This window comes from Ceratina calcarata, unplaced genomic scaffold (assembly GCF_001652005.2).
Source record: "Ceratina calcarata isolate Rehan_Ccalc_2016 unplaced genomic scaffold, ASM165200v1 scaffold132, whole genome shotgun sequence".
Classification (NCBI taxonomy): domain Eukaryota; kingdom Metazoa; phylum Arthropoda; class Insecta; order Hymenoptera; family Apidae; genus Ceratina; species Ceratina calcarata.
This window is the reverse complement of record NW_017134257.1, coordinates 348552-369191: the sequence shown is the minus strand read 5'-3', so window position 1 is coordinate 369191 and position 20640 is coordinate 348552. Positions and strand designations below refer to the sequence as shown.

The 20640-nt window shown below is 40.1% G+C and overlaps 1 protein-coding gene across 2 annotated transcripts in view; it reads left to right on the top strand.

The window, feature by feature from the left end:
• LOC108629297 (protein groucho) overlaps window positions 1–20640 on the top strand; it is a 104547-nt gene that overhangs the window by 13198 nt on the left and 70709 nt on the right. For both annotated transcript variants that reach the window (XM_018031900.2, XM_018031895.2), the window contains exons 2-3: window positions 14939–15036; window positions 18782–18845. In XM_018031900.2, the coding sequence (XP_017887389.1) occupies window positions 14939–15036; window positions 18782–18845 (162 nt within the window). The remainder of the gene's footprint in view (window positions 1–14938; window positions 15037–18781; window positions 18846–20640) is intronic.

Below are 20640 nucleotides of genomic sequence, written 5' to 3'. Positions count from 1 at the left end.
TTCACAGACACGTGGTCCCGTAGTGAACGTCTTCACGTAAAAAATAGCGACCGTGGACCGACAAAACCTAGCACATTTTCTTTTTTCTCCTTTCTTGAACACTTCACGCTGTCTCGAACAGCTACAAAGTGAACCTGAAGATAATAAGAAAGAAAAAGGAAAAAAAGAAGTAGTTGGGTCGCTTAGATCTCGTCGCGTAGCTACATTAGCTGCAGCTTGTTCGCAGATAAAGGCAGCCACACTCTTAAAAACCTTCGGTCGACCGGTGTCAGAAGATAGCTCCGATAATGGCTCGACATCTAGGAGACACGAAAGAGTTTTCTCTCTATCTTCCTTGTCACACTTACACATTTATGTGATTTCGTCCGACCAGTACCAATCATAGCCCCGAGAAACAGGTTAACGGCCGATCTGAACATAGAAAAACAATTAGAGGCGGTTCACCTCGTTCCTTCAACGGAAACGGAAATTTACATAATTTCGATACCTTTCACATTCCCTTTTTTAAAATTTTTTTTCTTGTAATAATAGTTTGAGTATTCCTTAAAAAATATGTGATAAAAAGTTCATTCCAAGATTCTGATCGTTCTATTCTTGACATTTGTTAATATTTTTTTTATACAGAACCTCTCCGGAATGATATGAAACTTACGATAAATAAGTGCATCGTATACACTGAAATGTCCATTGGTAAGAAAGTTGTTGTATAAACGCGTATTGTTGCCTCTCGACAAATCATGATCTCCGGTGATTCACATAAATCTCGCATTTACGGCTACGCCGCAACAGATCGTTGAGCACACGCGCGCTCGCGCGTGCCCCGATTAGAATCGTAATTTAGACGGCTCTTCTCGAATTTCATTGCTCGTGCGCGTCCCCTTTGGGGGAGAAACCGAGAAACGGAGGGTAAAGCCACTGTCCCACCCTATAATGCGGATAACAAGATTATCGTGAACACCCGAGCGAGGAAGTGGCGGCGAGAGAAAGAGAAAAAAAATATCCACTGGGCCATCCTGTTCGAGAAAGAAATTTCATTCCGAGCTGACCGTCCCTCTATAAAAATGAAAATAGGGGGACGTGAAAAGGGGAGAGGTATCGGCCCCGAGAGATCGGGGAAGGGTAACATTGTTCGTAAGTGTCGAGGTTTGAAGCGCGACCCCAGCCTTTTCACGTTCCCGCTAGGCTCGTTCGGTTTGCCAGTAATTGTAACATATTCACCCCTGACGCAGTCAACCCTTATGCAAAGTCGGCCGTGGAACATTGTGTCAGGCTCTTAAAAGTTGCCAAGTTGGAACGGATGACGTTCAAGTTACATGCATGCATACAGAGAAGGAGAGATGATTCAAGAAGGGGAGGAGGGAAATCGATTGTTCGTGTGGGTTTCACATGATTAGCTCTCTGACCAATATGTTTGCATAGCTACTCATTCGAGATTTGCATGTTTCTCATATCAAAAATTAAAAGCTATACCACATCTATATTAATCACCTTTGCGTAAATACTGAATTCATTCTATAATCATATTTATGTGCGCAAACTGAAACAATTGGGACTTTACTTAATTGAATTTAACTAGTAAGCATTAGAAACATAGTACACACAACATATGGCGCATCCTATTCGAGATACGAAATAATCTGTTCGTTAAAAGGGGATGATTGACGTGCCCATCGGTAGATGCAATCTCAGGGAAATTCCGACTTCACGGAACGATAATCGTGGTGCACGTCCCCATTTTTGTATGTATAGGTTACCTATATACAGTCCGACACCAGGGGTGGTTTCGGGCGCTCGTAAAAGGCCCGGGTGACGGAGGGGCAAAAATGGGGTTTATGACTGTAACAGATTAGGTGGCCGAACTGCCAGGGTGGTTCTTGCCGTGCTTCCTATTATCGTCGAGCTTTTGTACCGTCGCGTCGTGCTTTTGTTGAAACGCTTTCTGTCTCCCTTTACCGTGTTTCTCTTGTTCCTTCTTTCACCCCTGTCTCGGTTACGAGGCAAGAAAAGGTGGTATGAAACGGACAGTGAAAGAGAGAGGTCATTTCAGGGGCTGAGGTGGCACCGGGCTACGACAGTTGGCCGATATTTGAGCTTCCTTTGTGTCACTAAAGTACCGCACCCTATTGGTGTAGCCTCGACGGAGTTTTCTCGTCGCGCTTTTATCTCGTAGCTGCTTTTTCACGGCAACTCTTCGTCGAGTAGAAAGGTAAAGGGGCGGTAGTCGGCATCTAGGGGGCTGGAAAAGATAGGCGTCAGAGGGTGGGGAAAGACAGAGGGGATTCGACCGGTAATTACCTGGTCCACTCGGACCAGACAAACCCGTTGCTTTTTATCCTTTGTTTCGGGTCTCTTCCCCTCTCCTCTAACGTCTGTTCATTTAATCTTCGTTCCGGTTCCATGTGTTTTTTTAAACTCTCCTTTTCTCCGGTTCCCTCTCGTTGTTATCTTTTGCTCGACGGTCACGACACGGACATCTATGTACCATTGTATTTTTTCTCTCTTCTCTTTGTTGCCCGACAACCTTACCTTTACCAATCTCGTTCGTTTTCTATTTTATGCCTAGTGGACTGTGAAGCATTTAAACAGGAGTATTGTGATCTACTGGCAATTGAATTCAAGAAGCAGCTTATCTATGCTCACATTAAATTTAACAGTACATGCATTAAAGTTCTTTTCATTCACTGTAAAATAAGGTATTAACCAACAAGCAGCTATTTTAATCGTCGTATCAATTGCACATCTACTTTACTCTCATTTTAAAACATGTGCAAGTGAATTCCCACGATGGGAGCAACGAAAATAATGATCCCGTAAATGCCCGAGGGTTGTAAAAGAGAAAATCGTTCAAGCGATTCTTTCGAAAAGAGATACGTACACATTCGTTGGTGATCTCATGAAATAATAATCGAAGGAGGAACATATGTAGGAGCCCTTTAGCAGTTTTCGAGACGATCAACCCTCGTCCGTGGACACGCAACTGAGCATGCTGCAGGAACATTTCCGAGCGGTTGTAATTCGCGTTGTTTAACTTTAATTACATGTGCCGTGAAGAGAAAGGAAAAAGGCAGCCGATGTCAGGCTCACAAGCAGCCTCCACGGTGCATTTACTCGGGCAACGCCGAGTGCATAAACGTCACCGTTGTGCCACGCCGGTGTTATTAAGTTAAGTCAGTCGCGCGCGATCCTACGCGCTCGGGCTCTCGGACCGAGCAAGGTAACTTCAAGTTTCAACAGCAAACACCGCAGAGAACACACAGCTGGTCGTTGTCGTCGCCTGGCAGCATCGTCTCGCACACGTGAAAACGCGAGGCGTACGTGTCAAAACACGCACACGCGTACGCGCACGTGCGCGAGTCGTGACGCGTAATAGATAAAGGGGTGGATAGAGAAAGTGTATGCACGCGGACGGTAGTGTAACTGTTGGCAGAAAGATAAAGAGAAACGTAAAGGTGCACTTCCACTAGGATTGGAAATCGAATTTTTATTGTTGGATTCTCAACTCGTCCGCTACTTAAAATCTTCAGCCAATTGACTGGCATGGTTCCAATCTGAGCAGTGGTGTAGTTAGGTACTTTAACTACTTATTTCTTTTAACACGAATTTCTACAACTGAATTACATAAAGACTTCTAGAAATGTGAATGATTAACGGATTGAAGATTGTTTGATATGCGTTTAGATGGCCAACTAATGCCATAGTAGCTCTACTTATTCGACAATCGAGCTTTTTACATTGTTCTCGTTCACTAGTTGCTAGTGAATAGGCACCCTAACGTGACAGAAAACATGAGGTGCAAGCAGAAAATGAAAGGATGAGAGGAAGAGAGAGAGAGAGAGAGAGGGAGAGAGAGTATAGGCACACAAAGGACGGAGATAGCACTTATCCACGTATCCAGCTCTCTGCAGTGTGACGTTATTTCACGAGAGCACCGATCGTATCGCCTTAATTGCTTGGCGGGTTAAACTGCCGTGGCCACCTCTTATCGACGGATCTGCACGAGTGCTCACTGGGACGAGCGTGCGAGAGGGATGAATGTAGAGGAAAAAGAAGGGTACAGCAGTATGCTGCAAGGGCTGGCTGTTGTGCAGGCGTTCCGTGTGTGCGCGCCATTCCGAATGCGTCAGGTGTTTTCAGCTCGATTCACATCGCTTCGAACGGTAGTTGTACATACGCTGTGCCCGGCACCGGGAATAAAAGAAATTTACCGTATAGATATGTCGAGACGAGCGTGCACTGGTGCATGATACGCTATTCCTCTTTGATTTTCGAAACGCTGCGCCGCGTATTTCTTTGCGCTATATGCAAAAGAATGAAATCACTGATACGATTGCCATTTCGGAAGAAAAGTATCCCTAGTTTGGAAATAAATGCATCTAATGATTTATAATATTTGGTAGAGTTGACTCGGAGCCATCGTCTAATCGCTACTTTTTTAATTTCTCTGCTCCAATCATCTGTGTACGTTTTTGTGTTTGTATTATGTTCCTGCGATCATGTGAAAATGTGTTTAGAAATTAATTTCTACTTCCTAACATCGTTCTAAGCCTTAAACATATATCTGAACTCGTAAAGTCCACTACTTTTATTATTGTTGCTAATAACCAATTATGTATAATTGATGCGACATTATAATACAATTAAACTGAATTAGTAATAGTAATGTTTATTCTCATAAGGTAAGAAAAATTGCATTTAATTCTAATATTTGAAATTCGAGTCTTTACGAGCGTGCGCGTACTTTTATGAATACTTTGGAATTCTAATTCTAGGAGCTTAATACCTCATTATAATATCTCAATATGTTGGAACACAAATTTTTCAACAGAGATGTTGTTCAATCGCATTGCTGACCGTCGATTATCGACTACTTGTATAGATCATTGAACTCTTCACTCTGTAATGAAATGCACATAATGTATGTGTAATCCAAAATCCAACATAATGATTTTAGAAACTCGTACAATGTGTCGGCTACATAATTAACTTAATTACCGGACGAATTTATCGTTATCAATGCAGTGGAATTAAATTTTAATCATTTCTCTTAAAGCATCGTACTATGGCTTCCATCATAAAACTCATTTTTTGTATTTTTGCGGAAATTTCTTGTTCAACGATTTTAATTAATTTCATTATCATTTCTCAATTATTTTATTGGCAACTCGAAATATTCCACTTAATTTTTTATTAAAATATCATTTGCATATTGCGGCATCAGTTATTTGTAATAAATGTATAAAATATGTTCTCGGATGAGAAATAGACACAGGAACATTTGTAGACGTGATGATAAAAAGGAAAGAAAAATTCTAAGATCGCTATTACAAATCTAATTATGCAGAAATGTTTTCTTCCGATTCATGAATATTGCGAACTAACTCCTACATCGGAGAATTAAGGTCGCGAGAACCGTCCCGGATAGAGAGACGCACGGGAAGCGTCCGCACGATCATTACGCTATGCATTATTTATGTCATTCCGCTCGCAATGTGGGTCTACGAATCAAAATGCATTGCTTATGCAAATGTCGGTCGCGCACCCGTAGACTTGGGGTGAATTTGTAGTCTGCTTCGGGGAATAATCATAATGATCAATAAGATACACCGACGTCGACGAGGCGTGTATTGTTTCCTCGTCCTTCCTGTTTCGCGTCACGTTTTCTTGCTTGCTTTCGCTTCACCGCTTCCTCTCCGCGTGCGCGCACGCGCCTCTAAATCTCTCTCGATCCTTTTCCTCTGTCGCCCCGTTCATCGTTGTCGTCCTTGCTCGTCTCCACGCCCTTCGGGGGTTCCTCTCTCCGCACTTCATGCAAATCTTGAGACGCATTGTCTGAAGATATTAGGAGGAACTGTTATCGCGTTGCATAATTTCCTTGTTCGCCCGTGTTCGTGGCTTCCCTGTGCTAGAAACTCTGGTAATCCGTTTGTATTCGCGCGTTGAAGCAGAAGTCCTGGTGTCTCTTTTATCGTAACTGTAGTACTGTCATGGATAGATGATAGCGAAGTTATGAATCGAGGAATTACGTGCAGCGATCTTTGAAAATACATATACATAGACATAAGTCACAATTTCTGAAAAACATCAAGGATACAAACATTCCTTAAAGCTAGTGTAATAATTTATCGTTAATGCATATCCTCCGGAGGAGCTTGTCTAATGGAAATTGAAATAAGAGGAAAATTAATAGGATTAGAGTATCATCAGATAAGTCAGATAAAGCGTCGATTAAGCGACTCGAGAGATGGATTAATTTATGGAAGAAATTACTGAAGCAGTCTTTTATTTTTCGAATTATAATAATTGTCTATTACCTGAATCGCATGATGCTCCATAGACGCAGGATTTTACAAATGATGGTTCGCGACTTGTAATTTTTTTTATCAAAAGATAGAGTGTGATTTGCAATTTATCATTATTCTATACCCAAGACAATAAAAAGCAGAAATACAGTCGATTTTATAGTCGTATTTTTATTTTTAATAATCAAGTATGATGTTTCTACATTTCGAATTTATATTTGTGCATAAATATGCTGCTAGTAATCCGCCAGGTGATTAATTAAAGTTATTAAGCAGAATATGTATAACATAGAACATATTTAATTCAGAGGTTGTGTATAATTTTGTCACATCAAATAATTTCATGGCGCTTAATGAAACTCAGTTTTGAATAATATATTTCTTACTGCATTAAATTTCGCAATAACATTAAACCTCCAAAAATTATTATTACGTATGTATCGTATAGCAATAACTAGGACACTGTTTACTTAATTTGCATAGTTCGATAGATACATAAAATGCTATCTAAATCTATGAATTTCATTTTGTACAATCTAATAAAAAGCACTGGAAATCTTTGCGGAAAAATGAACTAACGTGAACGTGTGATAAAGAAACCTCAAATGCACGTTTCCTCCCTGAAATTCGCGAGTTTCAAGGATCTTGACCAACGGGGGTAGGTTTTCGAACTACAGGATGTAAGTCGGTCCAGTTATAGGGCGAATGTGGTCGAGTCTGGTCGTCGAGTGGTTTCGGAATCCGCGCCACGTGTTGGCGGTTTTGCGGTGTGACGAAAACCGCCAGTCCTCGAACCTCTTCTCTGTCATTCTCCGTTTGCCCCTTGTCCTCCTACGCTATCTTCTCCAGTTTAACTCCGGTTTTCTCGTAAACTTTCCACCCGCTAAAATGCCTCGTGCCAGACGTTCCCTCTATGTCCTTTCATTAACTCCAAATTACAAATTATACAAGGAATCCCTCGCAGTAATCCGTACTTTGGTTATTATCACATTTTATCGCTGCATTTATTATAATTGCCCTTCCATGCGCCATGGGAATATTTAGGCTTTCTTTCTTGTTTAGATTTTGATTTCTAGTTCAGTTAACTAGATTAAAATTTTAAACTATATCATAGGCACACCCAGCGAAATGAACTTAATTAACATTTTCTTCTAGAGATTGTCCCCTTACGCGTTCGCTATCAGATTGATAGCTTAAAACTTTCTCGAACAAGACCCTCGGTAACTTTTTCGCCTCGATTCGATGCCGACATTATCCTTATATATCGGCTCATCTGCATATCATCGTGAAACTGCTCGCATGCCTTGCAATACATTTACGAACCGCTTGCGTACCAATTTCACTCGTGGCCTTCTAAGAAAAAGATTCGTTCGTGAAAATGCTCCACGGTAATTGAAGAGTATTTCTTGTCAGGTCGTGTTGCGGTAATTGCTAGGGAGTCTACAACTTTGTGTTTAATTATTAGGCGGCAATTATGGTAATTAAATTGGATGGTCGGCCGCTTTCTCTCCTCATGGCGTTTCAGTCTGTTAATATGTATGGATAAAGCTCGAGCGGCGGATGGATAAGGGGATCGGCTTATCCGGAATCGATTCGCGAAATGATTAATGTATCTTTAGCGGTTTGACGCGCCCGTGTTTCGCTTTCACGGAAGAGAGGGACACGGTGTAGAAGGGCCCTTAACTCGGCCGATAATGCATGCTGATAATCGGGTCTTTAGTGGACGGCCAGGATCGATGGAACTAACGTAATTAGGCGCGCTGATATGCGCCACTTAAGCGTACTTGAGTGGCTGCAAACGCAACTGATTGGTTCTGTTACCACTATCCGCCGTAATGCGCACTACGACACGCTCGCCTAACTTACTATCTCTTGTCCTCTCTTGCACTGTCTTCCTCTCTGCGCATGGCTGATGCACTTTACGAGTTATTAAAGTTAGTAACAAACCTCAGGCTGAAAAGACGAAGCAGTATATGTTGGTTTAACCACCTTCTTGAAATTTATGGTCTACAATATACATAGGTGCCCGATATCAATATAATGTCGTTATATTAAACCAGTATGTACGTATACTTTCAACCCTATTAGCTTATTAAAAACGATTTTATTTTGTGTATTTAAAATTTCATGCTAGAGCCTGTACATACGTCGCGTAGTTTAGCATTTTTATATTTTTTCAATTAAAATTTTGGAAAAAATTTATTTGGTTATCGTCTAACAATTAGAAGCTTGATTCCTTACAAAAGATCAGACTGTTTTTATTGAGTCTATAGTTACGGCATATATTAAAGTGTTCTTGGTCTTTGCTCTGAAGGAAATTGAAGCGGGAAAACGGGCTGCTTTGAGAATAAACGGAGCATCAAGGCGAAAGAATAAACGCAACGTTTTATACGGTCCGATAGATCTTCTGTCCGAAGAAATCGTGTTGTTGCCATATATCGACTATCGACGATGCTGCTCAGCTGCTGCTCTCGTTCTTTCTAGTTTCTTTCATTCGTTCGATACGACGTGACTTTTTACGACGAAGCCGAGGGTAAAGCGTTTGATAGCATTCTATAGAACGCGACATCGACGAAAAGGGGGCACCAGACGGAAATAATGAAATCGTCGATAGTATCTACCAGCTAGCGTTTTTTTTTTTTCAAATCTCCGACGTTTCACCATGAGTAGCTCTCGATATTAGTTTTTATTCATATTGTTACGACGCTACTTTTTACTTCTTAGCAATAACAAAAAATTCGTGTAGGATAGAATCTATAGTTATTAGAATACATGTACAGGTAAGAGATTTCATTCTCATCTTGATACGGAAATCATTACGATTAATTAAAGAGTTTTGTCGTTATATTATGTAAATATTTTACAATATTTTGAAAGATATACAGCAATAGAATTAAAAATATTTTTAGAAATATTGACTTGTATCATATATGACAGTGAGTTGGGTTATTCCATCATGATATTTTTTCTCAATTTCGTAGTTTTCGCAGTATTTGAATAACAATTGATTATTGTGATTGCTGTCGATCAGAGGTAGATAAAAAAGAGGAAGGGTGAAATAAAAAGGGACAGGATATTATGACGCGAGAAGTGGTTTCGTTCACGGGGTTGCGTGCTATCGGATAATTAAATCGGCCGCAGTACGTAAAGGACACTGATTGACGGGTGCCGGCTGTGTTCTCTCATCATTATTCGTCGAAACGACATAATTCGCGTTTCGCTTTTTGACGGTAACCAACCGCATTTTCCGCTATTATTCTTTCTCTCTTTCTCTTGTGAGTATGTGTACGCGCACAAAACCATTTCTCAATTTCTGTTCTATTCGACTGTCTCTCGTTTTACTCGATGTAAAACGATGAATATTTAAACCGCGGGAAAAATCCATTTTTCGCCGCGGCATGCGATCGAGCAATTTTTTCGCGAAAAACTCAGAGCCGCGCGCGCGTGGCATGAAATTTTCGGTGAATACGCGGAACGCGCCCGGTTTTATTATTGATACGGTGCGGCGGTATAGGCACGCGAATGCGCCCGTCAAACAACAGAGAGATAAATTTTTTACGTCGCGTTTTAACATGATTTCATTGGCGCGACACGTATTTATTACGCCTCTATTTGATCGCGGCAATCGCCATGCAAGAGAACAATACATATCCTGTCCTTTCACCAGTGTTAAATTGATAATATTCAAATCGAGAATGACCTTTCGCTTATCCAGAACGAACTCTCCTTCATTACTGCAGTAATTTTTATACATTAGGAATATCGAAATAAAACGATCGGAGTATCTGTGGAAATTTGTCATTTGAAATGGTTCATACTACCGTTGATAAAAAACCTTCAAAGCTTTGTGGAATGAACGAAGATGTTTCGTAATAGAAATTGGTGAAAGTAAATGTGCACTTGATACAATTTCCATTCGGGTTAAATTAATATTTGAATTTGTTAATTTTTAGAGGAAAATGCAGAATTGATTAGAATTGCATTCTTAATATGCAAGTATTTAGACAACCGTGGATCAATACTGACGGAACTTTCACTCGAGCTTCTACCAATCTGATCTCTGCGTAGTATCAGAAATTCTGCGTGTTACGAACTCTCGCGAATATTTCCATAGAAAATGCACGTTGCATTTTAAACGCAGCGAATGTTTCTCTAAATGGGAACATTCGTGGCGGTAGTCCGGTTTCGCGTATAAAATGGCAATTATAACGTAGCGACGTGAGCCGTGCTCCGTATGTATACACGGTATGTGCAGCGAAATAATAGAGAACTGCAATTCTAGAAACGAGAAGAACGAAAAAAAGAGCATTTCGCGGGCCAAGTAGATGAAACGTATCTCGTGAAACGGTACATATTAACGTTGATTAAAAATAGATGAAGAGTGTTTTGCAAAAAATATAACGTATTTCTTGTAGGGAAAAAGATTTATTAAAATATCGTCCACGTGCTCGCGGACGTATACTGCGTAACTGCAGATGTGGAATTGTAAAAGTTACGAGTGGGATTGAAAAAAATTCACTTTTACCTCTCACAAGTGATATAAACGCTTAACATCATCGGACACGAAATTGCAATTAAACTTCTCCAGTACCTAGGTACTTGCGTGTGGACGCGCCGTTTGAAGATAAAAATTCGATACACAAAAGTCTACTTTGACCGTTTACGTAGTATCAGAAGTATGAATAATTTTAAAGAAGAGAAACTGTGGCAGCAAAGTGGAAATTCCTTTAAATCATACTTACAAAAATTGCAAGTTTAAATTTGTGTTACACATTTCTTATATTCGTAAGTCCAACTTCATGATAAATTTATAGAATAAACAATACCTAAAATCTTTCCCAAGTAAACGTTCAAAGTTTAGTTACGTATAAAATGAATTTTTAGCTATCTGAAGCTGTTTATTTTACTAGAATTAAAAGTCAACCTTACCTTTCCGCGTACGCGTAGTGAATAAGTATTTACTTACTCGATTCTTGATTTCATTGGGACACGTGGTGTTCGTAATCGTTGGTGATCGAGCTTTTGCCGGCATGGTACGCGCGCATTATTGCAATGCGCGGCTACAGTAGCTCGTGCCGTTAAGTATAGCAATGCTTTGAGTAAACGCGAGGGCGGCCGGACGAGCGAGCGACGGGTGCGGGTGCGCCGCGGCAAAAGCCAATAAATTAATTGGATTGACCGCGGGTGGCTTTGCACGGACAAATGGGATCAACGATTCTGCCGATCAGCAGGAGCGCGTGCCGCGATCCGCCTCGATACTTCGGAGTTAACTCGCTCACACTGTTCATTTCTCTCGTTTGGGGCTTTAAAGGTGGTCCGTTAACTGGATGCAAGTATCCTCGCGCGTTTACACGTGTTCGATATCGTTTAAAACCCGATTTTCTTCTGTGTGTGCGTGTAAACTTTACGCTAGCTGGCAGTCTCGATACGCTCGCAGACACGATACGCTCGCAGACACGCAACAAATAAGATATACGGTTCTGTTGCCTTTTGATGGCTTCGCGACGAATGTTATCCGGTGATAAAACCATAAAATCGTCTATATATAATTATCGTTTATTCTGGATCTAATCCAATACGTGTCTTCCATTCAAAGATTGTAGATTGTAGATGTACGTGTAAATACGTAGAAAGTATTTGATGGGTTTATCGTTATGATATGCAGTCGCGTTACGTTAACGTGTTAAATGCGACCACTATCGATCCGCGCAAAGTTACTGGGCTAGTTTAATAATCGCTTCCTGTTGAGGATTTTATTGAACTACCTCGCGTATCTTTAGCCCACGGAACGATGAAAGTGTATTACATATGATTTGAGGTAGTTGAGAATTTCCTGAGGGGTTGTACCGACTTCGAAAAATGAATTGCGATGAACTGGTTTCAAGTTTTGAGGACATACGTACATTTTTTATAAAGCACTCTTACGATTAATGAACAATCTGTTCCTATTTATTTTCTGGATTTGGAGTCTTTAGTAAAATGTATTGAAAAGAGTATATTTTACTTGCTGCTCATTGGAGAATTATCGGATATGACAATTCGGAAGCCGATTCGTGATATTGCAATACCATTGTTATCTCGATTATCTACTTCTCGTATTGTTACAGATCTCGTGATAAAATGTGGAATTAAAATACGAACGTCAGTAAGTTTTTTTTAATTAAATACAAATATAAACAAATGGCTAAACATGGCGCACAGAAAAACGCCATTGGTCTGAATCCAGTTTTACACTGTTCAAACTTTGACGCTTGAACGTTTTTAATAAAAACCCGCGAGATCTCGCATGGAATAACGCGTACAGCAGGCAATAGGTATTATATTCACGTCGGGCTCGAGCGAAAGAACGAAGCAGAAAGGTGCTCAGGAAGAGGGGGAAATACATATACATATGTAGCGGCTTCAGAGCGGCGGAGTGTGTTGGAGATGGCGGTGGAGGTGGAGAACTATTTTAGCTTTTACGAGGCCGCCGTGGCGTATCCGTTTTGCGGGGTACGACGTGCAAAACGATCGATAACATGCTCGTAACGTTATTACCGACAGGTATACGGAGGTGGGTAGTGGCGGGTACTACCGGTAATAATGTGGCTTTTACGGTCGTGGGCGCTGGTACAGCTGCCGCCAAAGTCGGTAAGCGTGGGTTTCCATCGCATTCAAATGCCGTAGCAGCAACCGAATTTGTGCCGCTATTTCCTTCAGCGTGTTCCTCTGACACACATTTCTTCCTCCTCTCGTCCGTCGTTTCAACGAGGACAAAAGCACGAATCCGGAATACAGATCTTCATTGATCTATCAGCGAACGAGATAACCGAGACGACTTTGGTCGTTGCTAAAAATCCGGTTGATATTTACGTCTGAAATGTCTTTTTCTCACGACACGGTTCCGTTTAAATCGTGAAGAGGATTCGCTGAAAGCTCTCTTGAAGCTGTTCGCAAATGGATCGATCATGCAATGTACAATAAATGCCATGAAATCTAGTGATACAAACGTTAGGTGTTTGAAAAATATTCGATTTTATAGTGTAGCGCAGTTCGTGAGCAGTCTAAAACTTGTTTGAGAAATTCAAAATAAATTAATAGATAACTAACCAGTTCTTCATAAATGTCTTACTTATCTTAGTTTTTCTTTTTATTAAAAAATGACTAATTAATAACGGAGTTCAACGCGGCTTCCGCAAGAGTAATTAACAACAATTACCGGGAGATTATACGGCTCCCAGAGTCGGGTCGATTATCCTCGAAAGGATAGTAATAGTAAGTGTGTAGTCTTTACACTTTCGACGAGGTAATACCTGCTGAAGCAGTATCCGCTTTTACGAGAGAGAAACTTGGTTTCTCGGTGCGAATATTCGCCGGGGATAGGAAACAATGTTTCTCGCGGTCTCGACGAAAGCAGATTTCCATCTAAAGCATTTCCTGAATCACTTTTTTCCTGCTAGAAACTTTTACGAGCTGAAATCGTCGATGGCACGAAGCGGCAGAGAAACAGAGTACACGCTCGTCTCGGGGTATGCGCAGGTTTAAACCGACGGCGTAATCAGCGAACGGAAGCCGAAGCAGCGGGCACGATTTCCGCCGCTTATGCCGCGCCGGTTGCGTTCGTGCCGCTGCGCACGCCTCGAGGCGGTTGCTTATACGTGGGCCGTGACAAGTGCATCCGGCACATCGAAGGATTACTGTTCGTTCCGTACGCAATCACTCTGTCTGATTGCGCCTGAAAGTCATTCGGCTAATATCTATGTACATAATTCTCCGTAATTCATGAGTTTGCCGAAAACTAGATTTAACGAACATCTCCTTTGCGGAAAACGCAGTTTATTCGAGAACGAGGAATGGCTGTGTCTTAGCAAGCTTATGTGAGACCAGTAATTTTACAGATGAATTATTTATTTCTATTATTAATATAAATGTAGCCGTAATTCATGAGTCGATCCAAATGAAATTTATAACTTCGGTTATTCATACTATACCAGAATCTCACGATGTGGGCCATAGAAATTCGAAACACGAGAAAATACTTCCCCAACTCTCTCGGTTTACATAGGATGCAAATCAAATCAGGCACAGAGAAATTTAAAGGTAACCTTCTAGCCGTCGCGGTGCTTTGTTGGCTTCCGTCTTAACCGCCGACGCTGCGCTGGCATGCATGCCTAAGTAGGTGTATTATAAGTTGAAAGTTCCTAGCTATATTTTGACGGTGAATAAAAAGAGCCTGACACCTTACAATGGTTCTAAAATCTAAATCTAAAAATTGAATATCGCTTTATTAGATATCTATTCGTTCTATAATAAAAATATAATTAACTATATGGTACAGATAAAGAAACGTTTAATCATACAGATCGTGGAACGACTCAGAGAGCATTGTTCCACTATATTTAATATCATCCAGATACAGTTAAAAGATAATTATACTCTTTATGAATCTTAACAATGCAGGGAGTGGTCTTGAATATGCGTATTCTCATTTTTTACGTAGATAAGTCGCGAGACAAAGAGGTTTAGCGTGTGAGAATTCGTTTTTTCTTTTCATTCTTGAGAACGTTTCGTGCCGCAACGGGAACGGCATACGGTATACGATACGTTTCGCAGAGGATTGCCGAATGAAATTGACCTTTTGATTTTATTCGCTGTTTCAGGGTCCACCGCAACCCGGGCAGCAATATAAATTATCGATCGGGGAGTTGTGCGATCGTATCAAGGAGGACTTCACCTTTCTTCAGTCGCAGTATCACAGGTATGTAAACGCCTCTATTTTCGATACTCGTAAATCAGTCCCACTCCTACGTCCCGTTGAACGAATTCCTGTTACCGGGAAATAAGCGTATCTTTTTTTTGGCAATCGTCATTCGTTCAAAAAATTTCATTTGACGAATATCTGTACTGACTTATTTATTTATTTCAATCGCACATCGGTAGTATCATCTAATGTTAAATTTTGATTATGTAGTTACATAGTAATCTGTTGTGGAAAATATGAATTGCGTTTGTGGTAATTAAAATAATACATAATAGTCAATGAGAGATTTAATAAATAGGTAGCATTGCAAGAATAATTCTTCCCTTATGTGTTTAAGAAATATGTGGAAGTAAATCAATCTTATTCTTAATAACTTTGCTAATAAATTACGCGTATAGTTGTGAATATAATTAAGGTATACAGTTTTAAAGAAGATGACCAAATGGAGTGGAATTTTAATGGTTATAAAAAGATTTTCTCCACTTAGAAATGATTGAACGTCTAGGCGACCCATTACGTTCGCCGTGGTCGTTAGAAATAAATAACGTCGTAAGAAATGTAACAAGTATAGTGGATAATCGGGCGATACGATCGAGGGCACACGCGAGCAGGTAAAAGTTGTCCGATAAGGGAACTTTCTTCGGGCGAAACCGTCCGTTTTCACCCGGTATAACCCGGTAGCGATCCTTATCGTTTCGCTTGACACGTTAATTTATATGCCGACCCTTTAACGTGTTAATTCGCGACGTCACGTGCCGCATGATTTCCACCGACGACAGAAACTTAAATTGCTGTTTCGTGTCTCAGCAACACGAGGACGGAAAGAAAAGAGCCAGACTGAGAGTGAGAAAGAGAGTATTTGAGTGAGGGAGTGAAAGAGAGGTAGGAGACTCCTCGGGTCCCGGTATTTTCATGCATAAATAGGCATGTGTGTACAAAACGTACGTGAGCGGCGTACGACATTGTGCTGCATTCGATGTCTATGCACAGGACAGTTACGAAAGAAAGACTAACGCACTCGGTACTATTGTCACCCTCTTTGACGCCCTCAGAGGAAGGTCGTGCATTCTAAGACACCGTGTGTATCGTTGATGACACGACACAAAGAACAGTATTCTGTAGTTTTTCGGTCGACATGAATTGGGTTGAGTCAAACCACTCGCAGCTTAGATTAAGTGGAACTGAATGAAATTGGTCTAAATTGGATTAAAGCGAGTTGAGTCGGTTTAGGCCGGACTCGTACGTACAAATCGACTCATTGTCAGATCGGGCTGAATCGAGACGGATCGTGTAGGAAAATTAAGATTCTCTATATTTAGATCGCGTCGCATGACAACATAAAAATTCCCAAGCGTATTCTTATACTCACCTTTCATTATCACAGTGCGAGAAGACATAATTCAATAAAGTGAACGGATTGAAAAGAAAATTACAAGTGAAACGTCGTTGCGTTAACGCAACGTTGCTGGTGTCTAATGGGTTAAGTGATTTATTTTTGACATTTTCAATCGTGATACAAACTATGCACGCGAGCAGCGCGGTAAAGATTGCACATGCTCGCGGCGGAGAATTTTCAGCGCGTGTTGGCGCGATCGCACGGAATAATTCATTATACGTCTGTATTATACGCTCGATGATGCGGAAAGCGGTGGAGTGGAGCGGTAGTTTTATTATCAAACGCGGTACGCTCAGATAAATGCTTTCGCGGACTCGATTCCGCCGAGGTATGGGACTAATGGGGCGGGTCGATGGGCCCGGTTACGGGAAAGCTATAAATTGACCATTTACAAATCGAGAGAGCTCGGACCACGGTGAATTTTTAGGATGCTATATAGCCTTTCCAAGAGTTTGTTTAACGAGCTAAAAAATGTGTGTAATCTAACAATTATAGTTAATGTATACGTATACATAAGTATGAAGTTCTCCAGATTTATTTCTGTTATTGAAATTCAGAAATTAAATTTCTACACTGCAATCATCAAAATGCAAATACGCTAGGTTACATTTTACTGGTTGTAATAATTTCCTGATTTTAAATCAATAAAGTATGACTAACGCAATCAGTCATATCTATTATTAAAACGGATCGCATGTGAGCTTTAAATTTATACCCAATTCAAAATCTGTTACAAACGGATTAATTTTAAAAGAAATATTGACCTCATGGACCAGATACACAGTACGTGAAACAGGTGCGCACTTTGCGAGTATAGCATATTTATGTCACGATGCATTTCTTGGCACAGCGCGGTGGAGAAAAACGAATCCGATCAGGCGGATCGTTAAGTCGTTGCATACGGTGTCAATCTGAAATAATTAATGGGTTTCACGGGCTCGACTGCCTAATCAAAATTATCGTTCGATCGATCCTTAATATCTGTCTAATCTATCGCGGCAAAGACGTGGCACTCCTTCTCTCGTCTTTCGTTTTTCGTTACACGCTAATAACCGACGGATGGTGAAGTGTACATTAGAAATTATTTCCTACGAAATATGTATAATTACGAATAATTGAATAATTTCTTTTGTATGTATTGAGACAGTGTAATTCACCAGGTATACATATACATGCATTCACCAGGTATACATATACATGCATTCACCAGGTATATATATGTGCATTATGTACTTGTCTCGATGTGGTTATTTCAATCTCTGCGAGCAAATCAAAATTTTTTTTTATATCTTAATATATTATAGATAATTTTTTCATTTGTTTCCTAATAGCGTCTATCTATCTATGTATAATTTATAATACCACCTTCCACTTGAAGATAAAATTTGTGTTTTTTCGCACAGTTAATTAGTTTTGTACTACGCATGAGATTTTGACAAAGCGTCTACGGGTTAGCACAGCACTGTACTGCTCCGAAATTACCGTCTACCTAGTTGGAAAAGAAAAATATCGTAAAACATAATTCTCGCGTAATTGGTGTTATAACGGCGGGAAAACGGAGAGGAATTATCTCGATGTTCGTTAAATACTGGGAACATGGGCGGAGAACGCGTATCGCATAAACGCGCGTGCATGCAAGCTACATTTTTACGTACGTAGCGAGTGAACACGCTCGCGCATCGGTTTCGTTTCGTGGGCACCAGCATCAACATCATTGTGTACGTCGTTACGCAGCGTACTCAACTATTACGAGCGCATATTTATTATATGCAACAGTGGGGGAAGGGGCTCAATTTTGTAGGAACGCGAACAGCCGGGGTTTATTTCGCTGTCAGGCCTGCGAGTAAACAGAAATATGACGCGATCCTGGCTGCTGTTAAAAAATTACTTCCGTCATAAAAAGGAGGTGCCGTTTCGCACAGCGTATTATTCGCGCCCAATGGGTATCGATGAAAATTAATTTTTCATTTTACATCCCAATTATTTCGAGCAAGAGCTGTAAAACTCGATATTAATCATTGAAGATTGAATTTCGTCGAGAGTGAGATACGTCTGGTTGTAAATGCTCACATGACGTGTTATGCACACGTCGTTTAGCCAGGAATGGAACTTCCTATTTGTTTTCTGGTAAATACTCTTCTAAAAAATATAAAATAAATTCTAATACCTATTTATTTGAGTAGTTAAGTAATATTACATTTATTAGAACTAGACAAATAAATATCAGAGATTTTGCATTATTTTTCTTTTCAGATTTTGCATTATTTCTATTTATCAGTTTTTAGAAATCATTTCCAGCGATTCAAAGTCAGTTTAAATGTATGGTTTTTTTATTTTTCTGTCTAGTATTAAATTGGAGTTGGAGAAACTTGCTCAAGAGAAGACAGAGATGCAACGCCACTACGTTATGGTGAGTTTCAAACACTTTTTAATAAAATATACATTCTTAGGTACAATTCCATATTAACAACAATTAAAAGACGAAAGGATTAACAAAATGTGACATGCTACTTTATTTTTCGTTACCGACCACTTTATATATTATTCACAAGATTTGTATTTCATATGGCGATAATATCGGTTCAATTGCTTGGGTCCGGTTAGTTGGTTGATGGAAATTATTTACATTGCGAGATAGTTTTCCAGTCACTTTGATCTTAACATAAATATGTTCTCCTGGATAACTCATAAGAAGTTTCAGCATCATCGTCGTTCATTATTCTTTAAAAAGTTATTCATTGTTATACATGAATTCAAATTATCCAACTAACCGAGCCCAAGCAACTGATAAGATATCAAGATCAAGACCTACAGAGTAGCCTCCCTTTCCGTAAATAGTTATCAAGCGTTCTCTAAAATTATAGTAGAGATGCATTATTCCGCATGTTATTTTTACTTGATAAAGGTATTAAAAACTCTCCTACAATTAAAACTCGATTAATCCAATCAATTCGTAAATCTCATCAGTTCGAGAAATCGAGAAACACATCGTATGCAAGCTGATTGTAATAAACCTGCATAGCATGACCCCGCGAGAAGTCATCAGCCATGCAACCGACGCAACGCGTCGAGCTGCTCCTCGCGTATTTCCTTGCCGTCTCCTTTTCAGTCAACCCGTATGTACGCAGGTGCGTACATGCTTACGTAGACATGACCGGCAGCCATACTGTCGCGACGCAACGGCTTACTTTCATCCGTAGGTCTTCATTATTGTGCTGCAACATCACCGGTACTGTATGCGTCTTCATTAGCGGTAGACACGCGGAGAAGGGTCGTAGGTCGCCTTTGAATTCACGCCGCCGATTGTTCTTCAGATCGGACGATCTTATTGTTAGCCTTGGTGAACGTTAACGCGGAGTCTCTAGGGAGTTGTGGATTAGTTAGTTATTTTGCATAAACGTGGCTATTGCACATACGTATGCGTAATGAGCGAAAAAATAGATATCTCTCTTTTTAATCTATCTTTCTTATCAAAATTCAACGAAATTGAATTACTGTTATTTACAAAATTTAAGTAATTTTTAAACAAAAAGGGTTTAGGATTTTTTTATTATCAATGCACTCGCACTATCGGTGCAAAGACTCCGTTTTATGCGAACCACGTAGAAGACTGACGACGTAACTAAATGTACTAAAGACACAATCTAATAAATGTCACATTTTACGTATGCACGGTTGGTCATGTGGTCGCTTCCACTTTCGTGCGGAGATCACTGTATTAGAACATCAGAGAAAGGTTTAAGAATAAGGACGAATAGATTAAGTAGAAGCACGTTTGTGTCAATGAATTCTTTCGTTGCGGTTATCATGGACACGCGCGCTAATTTATGATACTTCACGGTCCCTTCTGATGCAAATTAACCCGATATAAAATGCCGCATGATTCGTGTAAACGTGACACTTCCGCCGATTCACGCAGTTCAAAGATTAATCACGTCTCCGGCAGACTTACAAAATAGATTTTTCAGAAAATATATGGATAGTAGGTACAAAATTATTATGTGTTTTTGGCAAAACATTTGTTTGCTGTTTAAGGATGTATTGGCTATACAGTCAATCCCAAAAGTTTATGCACTTTAGAAACGCATTTTTTAAAAAGAAATCAGACGTCGGATGAACATTGCTAATAATAAACAACAAAAAAAAAATTTTCGATTTTTCCGAGATTTTTCCAAGGGGTACCCCTTCAATTTCTTCCAAATTTT